The sequence below is a fragment of the Erigeron canadensis genome, chromosome 5 (genome assembly GCF_010389155.1).
Source record: "Erigeron canadensis isolate Cc75 chromosome 5, C_canadensis_v1, whole genome shotgun sequence".
Classification (NCBI taxonomy): domain Eukaryota; kingdom Viridiplantae; phylum Streptophyta; class Magnoliopsida; order Asterales; family Asteraceae; genus Erigeron; species Erigeron canadensis.
In genome coordinates, this window is record NC_057765.1 from 2,851,873 (window position 1) to 2,867,679 (window position 15,807).

At 35.6% G+C, this 15,807-nt stretch overlaps 1 protein-coding gene across 2 annotated transcripts; it reads left to right on the forward strand.

The window, feature by feature from the left end:
• The first annotated feature begins 1,297 nt into the window (after positions 1-1,297).
• Positions 1,298-14,934, forward strand: LOC122599438 (WD repeat-containing protein 11-like). 2 transcript variants are annotated; one of them, XM_043771948.1, is made up of 20 exons: positions 1,298-2,444; positions 3,382-3,877; positions 4,837-4,924; positions 5,018-5,214; positions 5,752-5,888; positions 6,643-6,709; positions 7,785-7,920; positions 8,752-8,866; positions 9,193-9,268; positions 9,352-9,534; positions 9,687-9,847; positions 10,040-10,142; positions 10,489-10,693; positions 10,794-11,080; positions 11,862-11,983; positions 12,140-12,284; positions 12,402-12,494; positions 13,052-13,125; positions 13,391-13,444; positions 14,331-14,934. In XM_043771948.1, the coding sequence occupies exons 1-20, from the start codon at positions 1,399-1,401 to the stop codon at positions 14,626-14,628; spliced, it is 4,083 nt and encodes a 1,360-aa protein (XP_043627883.1). In that variant the 5' UTR covers positions 1,298-1,398; the 3' UTR covers positions 14,629-14,934. The 2 variants fall into 2 exon arrangements, with proteins under 2 accessions (XP_043627883.1, XP_043627885.1); XM_043771950.1 differs by having other exon boundaries at positions 5,033-5,214.
• The last annotated feature ends 873 nt before the right edge of the window (positions 14,935-15,807 follow it).

A 15,807-nucleotide genomic window follows, 5' to 3' on the forward strand; every position in this document is an offset into this window, starting at 1 on the left:
TTTTCTGTTCTTTCTCTCTTTTTCTTCTTTCTCTCTTTTTCTTTCGTATATAGATCAAAGAGTCACCGGCTAGTATATATTGTGGTTTTATTTTTGTAGATTTGTGTTTCTTCAGCAAACAGAAGTGAGTGAATCTTCTTGATTCATTCGTTTCATCATACTCAATCACAATAAATCGATGTTTCATTCTAGCGATTGTGGTGGATCCGGGTTACCAGGTCCGACCATTGGTGGCAGGCTGGCAGCGACACATTTTCTTTCCTTTTTCCTTTGATGGATGTGATGACGGGTTGATGATGGGATTAAGAAAGATAGAGGTTTTATGTGTTAGTTACATGCTTTGGATCATTGGATGAAATGAGTTTTTTTGTGTTATATTTGGGAATCTACAAATTTGTAGCGAGTATTATATGTGGTGAACAGGACAGATTTTTCCAATGGTGATTGGTATAGAATTTGTTAGGCTTGTGGTATGCATATAACCAATCTAGTGATTTTCTAATTATTGTTTTGTATAGAATTATTAGATTGTATTTGGATTATTAAAAGTTAAAATTTTGGGTGATGGGATATGAGATTATGATGATTATCTGGATTATTGATGATGTTGCTTGAAGATTGATAGAGATGTGAGAAATGATAGACTCCAAAAGACCAATATACCCTCACGTGCATTGCACATGAGGCATTTAACAGCTAAAACTAACCAATGTTAGTGCCAGGGGCTTCTGGCAACAAAATAACACAAGAGACAAAATGCGAATATGACAAACTACAGGGATCATTTGTGACATTTTTTCAAAAATTTAATATCATCACGTACAATAGTTGGACATTACCAATATGTGAAATGAAGATAAGTTACACAAATTCATGTCAGTAAAGACCAAAGGTTTTATCTTTGGCAATGTAGTAGTTCAAGATTATTTGGTGTATTTAGACGTAGAACACCTATAGTAAAAAAAAAATTACAAGAATTAAATATTACTAATGTAGAGTAGTTGGAAGTTACCGATATATAACATGAAAAAATTATTATCATTCAAATTATATGATAAATAATAATTATATGAATTAATATTTATATTATACAAAATATTATCAAAAAAATTTGAATGATTAAAATTAATGTGAGGGATTATATGTGTTGTTAACTAATGTGAAATGAAATAAAAAATGTGTGAATAGTGAAGCCTTAATTCTTTTTTTTACAAAGGAGTGGTTATCAACTCGTTTCACTTATTACAAAAAGATAGTGGTAACAGACAACTTTTCAGTCACTTGCCATCATCAGCATCATCATCATTTTGACATAAACCTGTAAAAAAACACACACAAAAAAAATACAAATGTTAACTTAGACTACAGTCCAATCCAAAATCACTTCACCGGCGAACAATGTCATCATCATCACTCCAATCACCACCGCCACAAACCACCACAACCACCACCACAACAATCTCCAACAACAACTTCATGCTCCCGGGCCCACCTTCTCGCAACAACTTCGGTTCCGCCGACCTTCTATCCACCACTAATCTCCTCGCTTACGCCGCCGGCAGTTCCGTCGCCATCGTTGACTCACGGTCAATGCAACTGATTTCCGTACATCCTATTCCTTCTCCTCCTTCATCATCTCTTTCTCCTTACATTACATCCGTACGATGGTGCCCTACTTCTCTTCGTATGGACCTTCTCTCACATGATCCAACTTCTTCTCACTCTCATTTGCTTTTAGCTGCTGGCGATCGTCAAGGCCGGATTTGTATAATTGATCCACGTGTCATCGCTACAAAATCGGTTTTAATTTCACCTGTTATTTTCCTTCATACGGATCCGGTTTCTAAATTAGGTGTTCAGGATTTGAGCTGGATCCGAACCGGATCTGGATCCGGATCCGATTCGTGGATCATTGCCGCGATTACCGGATCCTCTTTGCTTTCGCTTTTTCAAACTTCTGTTACTGGCCGTTGTTTCTTCAAATACGACGTCGCTCCGGAGGTTTTCTCGTCCGTACAACGTGATCCGTTTGATTCGCGTCATTTTGTTGTTGTAGGTTTGAAAGGATTTTTGTTATCGGTTAAAGTACACGGCGATAGTTCCGAATCCGACGTCGTTTTGCGCGAGCTTCAGATTCCGACGGATTCGTCGGAATTGAGTAAGCTTGAACGAGACGGTGCTGTGAGTTCTGGCGATACGCCTGCGGCTGCGTTGTATCCGAATTACGTGGCGAAAGTAGCGTTCTCGCCGCATTGGAAAAATATATTGTATGTGACATTTCCTAGGGAATTGGTTGTGTTTGACTTGCAATATGGGAAGGTGCTGTGGCGAGGAGGTTTGCCGAGAGGTTGTGGAAAGTTTATGGATGTGTTGCCGGATCCGAGCTTGGAGGCTGTTTATTGTGCTCATTTTGATGGACGGCTTAGCGCTTGGCGGCGAAAGGAGTGAGTGAAATTCTTTTCTTAATTCAAAATGTATTTATGTATGTATAATTGTTTCTTTCTCGCCTTTTATTATATGCACATGGTTTGTTATAACTGCTATAAGTTTCATTATTGCATCGTGAATTAGAATATGTTTATATGAATTGTCACCACATATGTGGAACCTGCAAGATATTTGGAAGGCATATTTTATCACATTAGACTTTGCTGCGTAGTGGGCTCAGGATGTTTATTTTTTGTGATCATATAACGGATTTAGGATATGCGCAGGGTTTTAAAATATGCAACAAACATAGAAAAGCCCTAACTTTTTAGGTGAACCACACACAATTGATTAAAAGCCCTAGTAATTCAGTATCCATATTGTATCTCGTTATACTTTAGATGAGACCCTCGTTAGGACTTTTGAACTGCTTTTATCTTATATTGATGTCCATTAGCTTTTAAAACTTTAGAAGTTATTACTACATTCCATTTACAATGTTCAGAATAGAAGATAAACTAATGTGCATCTACTCCCCTTGAACTCTCTTTATAAAGTTGAATTGAACTTCCCTGAAGTTTGAAGGAAGTTATTAAATGGCTAAAGATGAGAAAATCTTGAGAAAATTTGATGTTGTCGGTGCAGTCAGATATATTCTCTCATCTATGTCTTTTTCTTATTTTTTTAAGATACTTGAATTGAATTTGTTTTCACTAGAAGTAGTCAATTGATCTGCCTACTTAAACCACTAACACAAAAGATTAGGTATGCTATAGATGTGGATGCATGCTGCCTTATTTTTACTCGGATATTCTGCGTTCCTGATTTGTAGAATAATGTTTGTTCTCTACTATAATGGAGGTCTTATCAGTAATTGCTTGTGTGTGTTTATAGTTAGATATCTAAGTTATATATTCAATATGATGAGATATACTTATTTGCATATTACCATAGAGGAGAGCAGGTCCACGTAATGTGCATGATGGAAGAATTGATGCCTTCACTTGGTACGCCTGTCCCTTCTCCCTCAGTTCTTGCAGTTGTCATCTCTCGATCAGATTCCACCCTTCAAAATGTTCGTAAGCTTCTTTCTGATGGACATCATTCTTCAACGCCTGACACGGAAGTTGATATGGACTTTGACAATCCTTTTGACTTTTGTGATGAATTTCAAGTAATTTCTAAAACACATGTGTTATCCATTACTGATGATGGAAAAATATGGAATTGGCTTCTGACTGCTGAGGGCCCAACAGAGAATCAAAAAGATGCAGCAGATGTTGGCGTTGTTGCAGATAGCAGTAATGTTCCAGCTCTAGATACAACTGCTGATGGAGTGGATTCTTCCCTTGATCCTGTGAAGGATGTGGTTAAACAAACCGATAAGGAGAATATAAAAAAGGGTCGTTCATCAGCCTCCAAATGGAACCAGGATGATCTTGTACTTAAGGTTGATACTCAAACATTCCTGACAAGCAAATTCATATATTATATTGCTTTCTCTCATTATAAGCTCAATATTATGGTTCAAGGAGGTTATTTCCATAGTAAGGTCAAATCTAGGGTTCTTCCTTTCCCTGTGTTAGTACGAGGATCAAAATACTATAAGCGCATCAGTGCACCTTGTAAACCACATTAGTTCTAAATCTGACATGCTATGATACGGGATTATAAATTTCAATTTTGAAGCTACATTGGATTAAATACACCTGTTGATGACTGGGCAGTTATTGAAATTTTTAAATAATAGTCATGATCAATTTGGAGCTTCTATGCTCATTAACTCTGGTTCAAAGAAAGAGATCATGGTGCCTTGTTGTGTGTCCTCATATCCACACTTGGGTGTTTCATATTAGGCTGGTTATTGACTTAGAAGACATCATAATTTGGAGGCGTCTATCTTTAATGACCACAGTTTGTGGTTGGGTGATATAAAAGCACCCTAAATATAACTTTCATGTGGAGGATAAAATTATGGTTGATTTTACTAATTTTATGGTTCTATTCTATATGACACATCCATTTATATGTTTGATTAGCCCACATACCCCCGAGGGGTGAGAAGGTTCAAGGGCATTGTAGATCATAAATGAAGTTGGTGGATTTCAATTGTGTTCATATAATGCTTAGAGAAAAGAAAAGACCATTTAGGCTGGCCTATCCATTGATTTTGATAGTCTACTTACTAGATATTTTACATCTTATTCATGATTGTGCTCAGAGTGTACCTAGTTAGACTGGCCTATCCATTGATTCTAAGTTTGTGTCCTATTGCAGAGATATACTATAATAATCTTTAGTCAGCTTGTAAAATGTGACTAGAAAAATCTCTAGCTTCCACTTTATTTCTTGCCGTTCATTGATCAAATTCTGTATCAATGCTTTCTTACCAGTAATTTCTTCATGCAGTTCAGTCTAGTTGGCCAGCTGCATCTTCTTTCCTCAGCGGTGACTATGTTAGCTGTACCATCCCCTTCTTTAACTGCTACTTTGGCACGTGAGTTCTGTCTCTGTGACTCATCTATATCCATATCACCACATCAGAGTTCTTGATGATTCTAAATGATAAGTTCATTAACTAAATATTAAGGTATTACATGTGAAGGAGGAGGAAACCATCCTGCTGCAGCTGTTCCACTAGTTGCTCTGGGAACTCAGAGTGGGTCAGTTGAAATTGTTGATGTTTCTGCAAATGCTGTTGCTGCAAGTTTTTCTATCCATGATAGTGTTGTAAGAGGATTAAGGTGGCTAGGAAATTCAAGACTGGTCTCATTCTCATACAATCAGGTGAGGAACAAACTAAATGTATCAAAATTTGTCATTGTTTGCTTTTATACCAATAGCTTTTGGTATCAGTAAGTTTAAGTAGTGTTGTATTTTAAATTGTTATTTATGAAGTAAAGATCGTTAAGTTTTTTGCATGAGTTTACCGTTGGTGATAATTTTGAACTACTGTAATTTCTCCTCATGAGTTTGACGATGTTGGTGGAAAATTTAAAAATATCGTTGATTTCTTTTCATGATTTTAAGGTGTTGGTGAAAATTTTGAATATCAGGTATGTACATTGGTTATGCAGATAGAAATAAGAGCTATTAATTATGGGTGGGAGGTTTTTAGGTAAAATTGAAGGCTCCTATTGGTCAATAGATTTTTATTTTTTATAAAATTCCTTTATTTAAGCATTTGAAGATTCCTTTTCCTCCTAGTATTTACACATTGTTTGCTGTTTTTATGATTGCTTAGCTAGTATGCATCTAACACTGACCACACTCATTTGCCTTCTCAAACTGGAATAACACATAACTGTCGCTTTGCAAACCCAGGGAAATGAGAAGACTGGTGGATATACTAATAGGCTTGTCGTGACTAATCTCCGGACTGGCCTTAATCGAACATTTAGGGTCTTACAGAAACCAGAGCGAACACCCATAAGAGCTCTGCGGGCTTCGTCTTCCGGAAGGTTCATTAAGCTGACTACTTTGCTTATTTTTTTATATGGATTCTCAATACACAGCATGCCACAAATAAAGTTCATTTTGTTAGGTATATCGTGAATCTAGCTGGACTGCCAAAACATTTAGATGATGTTTCTCCTCTCTCCTCATTAGACTTAATTGCAATGTAGAATATATTCCTCTGATGATTGTGGTCTTGTTGTGTGAGTGTGCACACTTGCAGATACTCATACCCTAGTTCTCAGAATACCTTCATCACTTAATTGCAATGTAGAATATATACCTCTGATGATTGTGGTCTTGTTGTTTGAGTGTGCACACTTGCAGATACTCATACCCTAGTTCTCAGAATACCTTCATCTCATAAGGTGCATTGTCAGTTTGTGCCCATATATGATTTTTTTGAGGACTATCACACAACAAACAGAAACAAATATTTAGAACAGAAACAGATTTTTTTGTTTGGTAAGAGAAGTTTTGTATAGACATCTCGAGGTCTTTATTCTAAATAGGCTGTATCATTGATGTCCTGTCCTTCACCATATGACATTGTTATATGACTTATATCAAGATCATTTCATTTAGGTTTCTTTTATCTTTGCACTTTGCCCTGCCTATAGAACTTAATTACCATTTTCCGTAGTAAGATGGCCTTATATCAGCTCCATTTGTAAATACAATGTAAGAAAGCGGTGTATACAATTAGTAACTGCATTCTTGTGAAAAGTTGAAATGATACATTCTTGATGTATTTTGTAGGTATCTATTGATATTGTTTCGTGATGCACCTGTTGAGGTTTGGGCGATGACAAAGACTCCAATCATGGTAAACGAAATGGATTTCAGGCTTTCATTATATCTAGTACTTTTTAGCAGTATCATGTTATCAGTATGTTTGGGGGTGTTGTTCGTTGTGGGTTGTATATTTCTTTGCTAGCTTACCATTACAATAGAGCTGCTTGTACTAGGTTTGCCGAATGATTGCATGCTAATATGATGCTAAAGTCCTTTGTATATTGATAGAGCATATAAAAATACTCATATAAGTTGGTACATTCTAATTAAAGTGAAGAAAGGGTCTTTAGCTGATTTTGTTTGAACGGATACTTCATTTATGTATGTTTGCCATAAGAGATTAGGTAATCAGGTTTGCCATATTTGTTTTCTGAATTATGTATGTTTATCAAGTGCATGCTACTAATGTTTCAAAGAAGCTTCATAGTTACTCGGATATGCGGTATGCCTACTATACATTTACTTCTGTTATGCCTTCCATAGCTCACCATATTGTTAGGAACAAAGTTACAGGTTCTGATATAAAACACACACATGAATCTGGAATTTAAACAGAAAAGAAAAGACAAGTAACACCAAGATTTAATGTGGTATCTCACACTAAACTGTGTGAGCATATCCACGGGGGGCAACTGGTTTTTCTTTATTGAATCCCTCAACCCAAATTACATGTAAAAGAGATAAGAGATTATATGCTATATAGGCTACAATTAGGGTTGCTAAACTTGCTCCCCAAGTCAGCTCAAAACAGAACCTGGCCTGCTGCCCTAATTAACTAAGGCCTGCTGCCTTTAGATTATCCTGGAAGTCTATAAATTAATAGCCTTTAGTGGGCCTAAGACAACATAACGCCAACACATATATGTTGCAATCTATCATGATTTTCTTTTTCACACCTTTGAACTCCACTAGTCGATGTGGATTCTATGCAGTATATGCACCAATCCATCAAATGCAAGTTTGGTGGTTTCTGCATGCCTGAAAATGCGACCCAATCTAAATAATTTCATGACACACACTTATTCATAACATATACACATACATACGTACATATACATCAATACATACGTATATAGACAACAATCATAATGTTTTCTTTTCTGCAGCTTAGGTCTTTAGCTCTTCCGTTTACAGTACTGGAATGGACTCTTCCTACTGTTCCACGCCCATCACAGACAGGAACATCCAAGCAAACTGATGCTTCTGTGCCACCAGATGGGATGGTATCCCAGGCAGACTCTAGTGAGTTTAATAGCATTGGCACTATCTTTATCTTTACCATTACCATGACACTTCTCACTTACAGCATTCTAGACACAACCCATTAGCCTAGATTTATGCCAAAATACTATCAATGAGGTTTCCACAGTTAAGCCTCACCTGTTGAAAGATTTATGGTATAATGTATAAGAAAAATATGTTTATTAACTTAGTTGACTGATTAGGCTACAAGCATCACAATATCACACTTTGTTATTACATTTTACTTAATTCAATGAACATGGGTTTCTTAGCCTTGAGAGTTGAGATTATGTAACCAAAGAATTCATGAAACTTGAATCACTCTTTTTTCCGATCCAGTCCCTCTACCACCGCAAACCCCAGCTAGATTCAGCGGAGCTCTCAGAGATGGGTTCAACCTATGTTCTGATAAGGGCATCCAAGTGGATGACATCGAATCTGATTCCAAAGTTATGGTGGGCTCCATCGTCTTATATTCACCCCTTGACATGTGCTTTACTTCTAGTTCCATAAAGATGTAACATAATGATCTCAGCCTACATGATTCCACATTTCTGAATCTTTAAATGATTATCATTCTTTACTTCCAAAAACACTTACATACTTTGGTGTAATGGCATCAAGCCGTATCTCACTTTTGGCCCCTAAAATATCATTAAGCTATTATTTTGTATTATAGACGGTCAGAGGCTCATCAAAATGTCATGTATCATATGACTACCCAGCTATTAGCCTTTTCAAGTTGTAAGGTTTTACAAATTATTCCTGCTCCTACTATCATTCTTGTATGCTAGTTATTCTCAAGAGCATTATCTATCATTTTTTTTGCAGAGACAGTGAGTCCAGATGGATCGCAAGAAGAATTTTCTGAGAGTTTTGCATTTGCCTTGGTAAATGGTGCTCTAGGGGTGTTTGAAGTTCACGGGCGAAGGATTCGAGACTTCAAGTACTAATCTTTACCAAAAACAACACACTCATTATCTGATGTCATCTTGAATTATTTCTATGATTTTCTGGTGGTTGGCGATTACTGGAATCTTCAAAGTCTTTGTCCAAAAACACAAGCAATTTAACTTTTTCCAGTTTAGATTTAGTTTTCTTGGCCATTATTGTTCCTTTTCTATCTGAAACCATAACACAATTTGATTTTCTCTTTTCAATCTTTTTTTTTCTATCATTTTCATGGCATTTCTAGTTTTGTGGAGTTTTATTGGATTACAAAATGCGAACTGAGTTTACATAAGTTCATGAGAGATATTTATTTCTCTGCAGACCAAAGTGGCCTACTTCTTCACTTGTTTCTTCTGATGGACCAGTCAGAGCTATGGCTTATCGTTTGCCTCATGTGGTGAGTACATTCTACATTCTCTTGTTTATTGAGTTTTCTGCTTTCCGTCTCATCAACTCTACCTTGATTGATTTACATGTCAGGTCATGGGGGACAGGTCAGGGAATATACGGTGGTGGGATGTTACAACTGGACAATCCTCCTCTTTCAACACTCACCGGGAAGGCATTCGCAGAATTAAGTTTTCACCTGTTGTTCCTGGAGATCGTAGCCGTGGACGTATTGCTGTATTGTTTAATGACAATACATTTTCGGTATTTGATCTTGTAAGCGAGTGGCATGACTTGATTCTTTTATGTCTATAATTATTAATTTGGTCAAAATATGATTGTATATTTGCATGGAGAGGACAAAAAGGGAAAAAAGTAAATATAAACTGAAAAAGAAGATTAATTTAACTATAATTTTGTGTGTCCAGGATTCACCAGATCCATTAGCCAACTCCCTACTACAGCCTCAGTTTCCCGGAACCCTTGTTCTTGAACTCGATTGGTTGCCTGTGCGAACTGATAAAAGTGATCCATTAGTATTGTGTATTACTGGAGCCGATAGTAGCTTTCGACTTATTGAGGTTAACATGTATGTGTGATAAATATTTTTTAGCTTTTTCGACAACTTTATTCAACTCGTAAAACAATGCTTAAATTTATAAGTTCTATTTATATAAGATAAAAACAAAAAGTACTGATAATAAGCTTGTATTGATTGGTTGCTGACTTTTACAATTTGCTATCGTTCATGATCAATTAAATATCTAATCCTTCTCTACAGTGACAAAAGAATTGGTTACGAAGCCCAGTCTGGACCTATGAAAGAACGATTTCGGCCAATGCCTTTGTGCTCTCCTATATTACTTCCTACAGCACATGCCTTGGTAATGTTGACTTCAATATATTCTGTAAATGAACTTCACTTTTTTACTCCAGCCTTGAAGCAATTGATAATGCCACGATGCTTGACTAAAATTGTTTCCAGATATAAAGCAGACAAATACTTTTTGATTTTTTTCTTCTTTTATAGGGACAAGTACAACGATTTTGAATGCTACTTAGACACCCTGTGTGTTAGGTTCTTCTGACATGTCAAAAACACTATGTATAGAATGGAAAATGAATTTTCCGAGTCAATACACATTTGTTACTCTATAGCAGTTCAAAGTTAGAAGATTTATTTGGCATTTCCACTTAAATGAACCTTTTCATCCATTGTCTGATCTACAGGCACTGCGGCTGATCTTGCAATGTGGTGTTAAGTCTTCATGGTTTAACACATACAGTATGATTACCAATAAAGATAATTCTCAGCTATCAAAAAGTGCATCATCTGTAGGAGATCTTCGTAGTTATTTAATCGATATACCAACTATTGGTGACTCCGTTGTGCCAGAGTTGCTTCTTAAGGTATTAGAGCCTTACCAGAGAGAAGGTAGGTTCTTGGTTTATGGCATGAAGTCTATTTTGGTATATGTGTGGATAAATGTGGTTAATATCTTTTCATTTCCATATTTTATATCTGGTTAAATCAGGTTGCATACTTGATGATGAGAGGGTGCGACAGTATGCCGCTATACTTGATAAAGGTTCATTTGCAAGATTCTCTTTCGCTGCTGCAATATTTGGTGAAACGTCAGAGGCTTACTTTTGGCTGCAATTGCCTCGCGCACTTAAGCATTTAATGAACAATCTGGCTAACAAGTCTCAGCAAAAACCCACAATAAAATCATCTTCTTCAGAAACTGATGACGTGTCATTGCTTAGTAGGATATCCTCTAAAGGAAAATCAGGGACTGGCTCAAGTAAAAAGAACACGGTGGTAAGCTTTTTGTTTCTTTTTTATTATGACCAGCAAAGTAATTGCCACTAAGAGAAAATAATGTGATATACTCGTATGAATTTTTGTATGCTCTGTTTCTCACAATGAGTTATAATTCATTTTTTAGTTGTTTCTCTATTGTACTCATGGGTTCTGTGGATGATTTGACACGTATTTCTAAATATAACCTAGGTTTTCCCTGACAATATTTATGATTAGTTATAGAATACTTATATTTGATTTCATTCCCATTAGGTGGTGTTTGAATTTGAGTTTGATTGTGTGATATGCAATTATCAGTTGTTAGAAAAAGTGTTGTAAGAGATAGTGTTAGGAACTTTGGATATGCTTATGTTGTTTGAAGTTGTTATGAGCAGATAATCAACTACTTGAGTGTATGATATGTCCATCTTTTCTTAAAGCTAATAGATTGAATGAGAAAAAAAATGACATTCTATTATTTTTTTCTTTTATGTTTCTTTTTTCTGACAGAATTTACAGAATATTTTGGTTGATTTTTACTTACTTTATCTTTCTAGAATATACTAAAAAGAATGGTAAGTAAATTTAATTGGTTATGTTGTTGCTGGTATAATACTGATTATTTGATTCTTAATATTCGCAATGAGGATCAATATCTTTAACTATCAACTTAAGAAATCCCCATTGGATATTTCTTACTTAGGTTTTTACTCCTATAAGTGTAAACTCTGATAATGTGAAATAATAAAAAACGGAAATAGATAATACGCGAAATTAATAATAGCTTCTATTTCACCAGAGTGATGGTGAACTAAAGTTGATGGCTTTTGAACAAGAAGAGTTGTGGGAGGGTGCTAGTGAACGTATAACCTGGCATGAAAAGTTGGAGGATGAAGAGGCTATTCAGAACCGTGTGCATGAGTAAGTGTAATTCCCTCAATCTACTTGTCACCATGTTCGCAGGCCTATGTTCCTGCTTTGCTTTTGCTGTGTTGTCAATTCCTCTGATTCATATTTACATATTTTTCATAAGTTGTAAGATAATCTGCTTCTTATTTTTATGTCGATGATAATCAGGCTTGTGTCAATTGGTAACCTGGAAGCTGCTGTCAGTTTAATGCTTTCTACTCCTCCAGAGAGCCCGTACTTCTATCCAAATGCTTTGCGTGCCGTTGCTCTTTCATCTGCAGTGTCAAAATCCCTTAATGAACTAGCAGTAAAGGTGATCATGTTTCAACATATTTTTCCTATTCACGTTAAAACATCATTTTGTGCTACACTCTAATTATTAAAATTTTTTATTAAAATTTTTTGTCTGGATTTTTTTTTTTTGTTACAGGTGGTTGCAGCAAATATGGTAGAGACCGATAGGTCATTGTCTGGTACCCATCTCCTATGCGCTGTTGGGAGGTATCAAGAAGCTTGTTCGCAGGTGGTGTTCTGTCACTCGCGAAATTTAACTAGTATAAAACAAGATTTTGTTCTGACTTTCTGCTAATTATAGATTTCTCAGAACCCTACACCTCTACAAGTAATTGCAATTTCACAGGATTCACTGATGTAACTGTTTTTAGAGTTGGCAATATTGACTGGCTGACTTATGAAAGGGTTAATCTGGGTTGTGTTTGATCTGAAATGGGTCAAACAAAGATAAAAGGCTAGATGGGTAACAGGTCAAATGCGTTGAAAGTCATCCAAAGTGCTTTAAAATTTAAATTATAGTTGCAACAATGCTATTTTGAATATTGCCCATTACCCAATCTGCCGATATTGCCACCTCTACCCGTCATATATGAATAGGACAGTACCGAGCGAGCTTCATTGCCCTTGAGTTTTGACTTTGAGTCTCCATAAATTAATGTATCAAAGGACCTTACGTGAACAATCATAGAATCTGTACATAGGTCTGGTTTTTGCTTATTGAAAATTGATACTTTTATGGTGCACAAGAACATGAAATAATTTACTTAATCCACTTTTTCAATTCAGCTACAAGATGCAGGATACTGGACAGATGCTGCAACGTTGGCAGCAACTCATTTAAAAGGAACTGATTATGCAAGGTTTGCAGCTGCCTTTAACCATATCATCTCAATTCATTTTCTTTATTCGAGTATTTGAAGAGAGGAGGATAAAGAAGCACAATATATGTAGTTCTTTTACTTTCATTTTCTCATGGAATCTTTATGTTCACACTTTCGTCGAGCTGTACAAATTGCATGCACATTTTTGTGTTTCATTTAGTGAATTGACCTGTTTGGTGGTTCGAACTTTCTTAACCAAAGGTTTTAGATAATAGATGTTCTCTTACGCATTGTTGTTTTTCAGGGTATTACATAGATGGGCTGAACATGTCCTTCGTGCTGAACATAACATCTGGAGGTATCGTCAATTCTTTTCATTTGATTGTGATACGAGTCACCATTTCTACTTGCCTAGTCTTTGCTTTGTGAGTTATAATTCCATCCATTTATTAAGGAAATGAATTGATTCAGGTTTTGCTTTATCTGGAATCAATAAAAGGTGACAAAATGTTATCTTAAAAATCAATGTATCCAACCATAGAAAGTCAACCACAATGAAATTTTAGTAATTAGTGCTTATAACCTGTAAAATCATCTTCTAAAAAAAACAATAGTTTAGTTCATTCATCATACTTTACACTAATTATCTATACTATATTATAATGCAGATTCCTTCCAGATTTTCAACATTGAATTGAAATTTTCAATATTGATTTTAAGTACATCCCCAAATTACCCTTCTCATCTATTCTATATTTATCTAAAATAACCATAATACCCTTTCTCTCTCCTCAAATCTCAACCAACCATCTTTTTTCTCTCACCCCCATAAATCATTTATTCCTCCAATTCATTCAAAATCTTTTATCTCAAAAATCATACGTCGATAAATTATAAAAATTGTATGGGTGTTCTTAAAATATCATGCTCTTTCATTAGAGATGTCATTCGATATACTTTCGACGAATTTTTAAATCTGAGGGCGGAGGCCGTAGGCATTTGACTATCACACTCTCTGACCAAGCTATCACCCCCACCATCTCACCGCCGCAACGCGCGGGTACTTACTCTCGTTATTCATAAAAGATAAGCTTTATAGCAGAACTTGTTGAACACTTGAACCCCAATAAATCTTTTTTACAAATCTACACATGGCCCTTACCCATCTACCATTTTGCCACCTCTGGTTTTCTATTTGTTAGATATGTTTGTAACATGGATCTGGGACATGATTTTCAATGCAGAGCCCTGGTTTTGTACATAGCAGCCGGTTCATTACAAGATGCACTGGCAGCACTCCGAGAGGCTCAGCAACCTGATACAGCTGCAATGTTCATTATTGCCTGTCGGGAAATCCATGCTGAATTTCTTGAAAACCTAGATGCCGACAAAGATTCTGATCTTTCAATCAAAGAAAAGTTGCTTATTTTACCTGGATTGAACCCAGAAAACGAAGACGTAATAGCCGTTGGTGAATTATACGGACAGTTCCAACAAAAACTTGTCCACTTGTGCATGGATTCTCAACCATTTTCAGACTAGAAGACATATATTCAAATTAGTTGACTCAAAATCTGAACTTACTGTAATTAAGGCTAGGTACAAGTTGATATTGAAGTGGGAAAAAGGCGTAGTTGAACTTGTTATATGTATATCTGGGATTACTTTATAATTGACCATTGTTGTGGTCTGTATAAGGGTTAGAGGAACCAATTTTGGTCATATTGGATAATGTAAGTTAAAGATTTTGGGAACTTGTATCGTACAAATGCTTAGACTCGTTTTTGTCTAGGTTAAATACTGTGGCAGTTTGAGCTTGTGATATCTTAATATTATATTTTATTCTAATGATTTTAGTATATAAAAGTCTTTCTAGTAGTTATTCTGACGTCATATTGTTATCATCTACGACTAACAGTAGACCTTTTCTAGTTTATATGAAATGCTGATTGATTATATGGAATGATTGTCATGTTGTGAAAAGATGATAGTTTATCAGTGATGGAATATCTATTTTTATATATGTTTTTAGCTTAGCTGAAATAGAACATCTAACTTAATGTCCGTAAAAGGAAGACGTGCATATTGTGAAGAGAAGGTTGAAGTATAGATGTGAAATAGGTATTTTCTTTCTACACGTTTGACATTTGTTAAATGATGAAATTTGGGGTGTTTGTAACCAATTTTGATTGTTCGGACTTCATATTAGAGAATTGGGTAATGGGTATGATGAAATCGGTTTATCAGCTGATGATCGCCAGGAGCTTGTGCGCTCTTAGTCCTAAACTCCTATGTGTAAGTTTTTAGTCTCCAATTTATTTCCTTGTATATGCTGTAATTGTCAATATAAATATTTTAGTATTTATGTTTCGTGCCATAACCATTTTTATTTTCCTTTCTGTTGGTAAGTTCTAAGTTTACTCGTGTTCAAAATGGGCGTTGTCGATTTGAAGATTTGAGCCCAAAGCCATTCATTGCCTGCCTGACTGCCTCTAAGATGTAAAAGATGGTTAAAATATATTTTGTAAATTGATTTTTGAACAAAATGCAGTTGCTGTCTTTGCAAATCCATTTTTAAGATTTATTGCAAAACATAAACTTTGTGCCTAATATTTTGAGACAAGCCATATTAGTTCCAAGAACAACCTCTCTTTCATGTAAATAATTCATAACGTCTTTTCTGGTCCACTCTATTTTATGTCGATGTAATGTCATTTACGA

What these genes read in the sequence shown, in the direction of transcription:
- LOC122599438 (XM_043771948.1), top strand. Translation starts at nt 1,399, where the DNA reads ATGTCATCATCATCACTCCAATCACCACCGCCACAAACCACCACAACC. An exon ending in TGACAAAGACTCCAATCATG is followed by an intron (nt 6,710 to 7,784) that starts GTAAACGAAATG and finishes TCTTTTCTGCAG; the next exon opens with CTTAGGTCTTTAGCTCTTCC. An exon ending in TTAATGAACTAGCAGTAAAG is followed by an intron (nt 12,285 to 12,401) that starts GTGATCATGTTT and finishes TTTTTGTTACAG; the next exon opens with GTGGTTGCAGCAAATATGGT.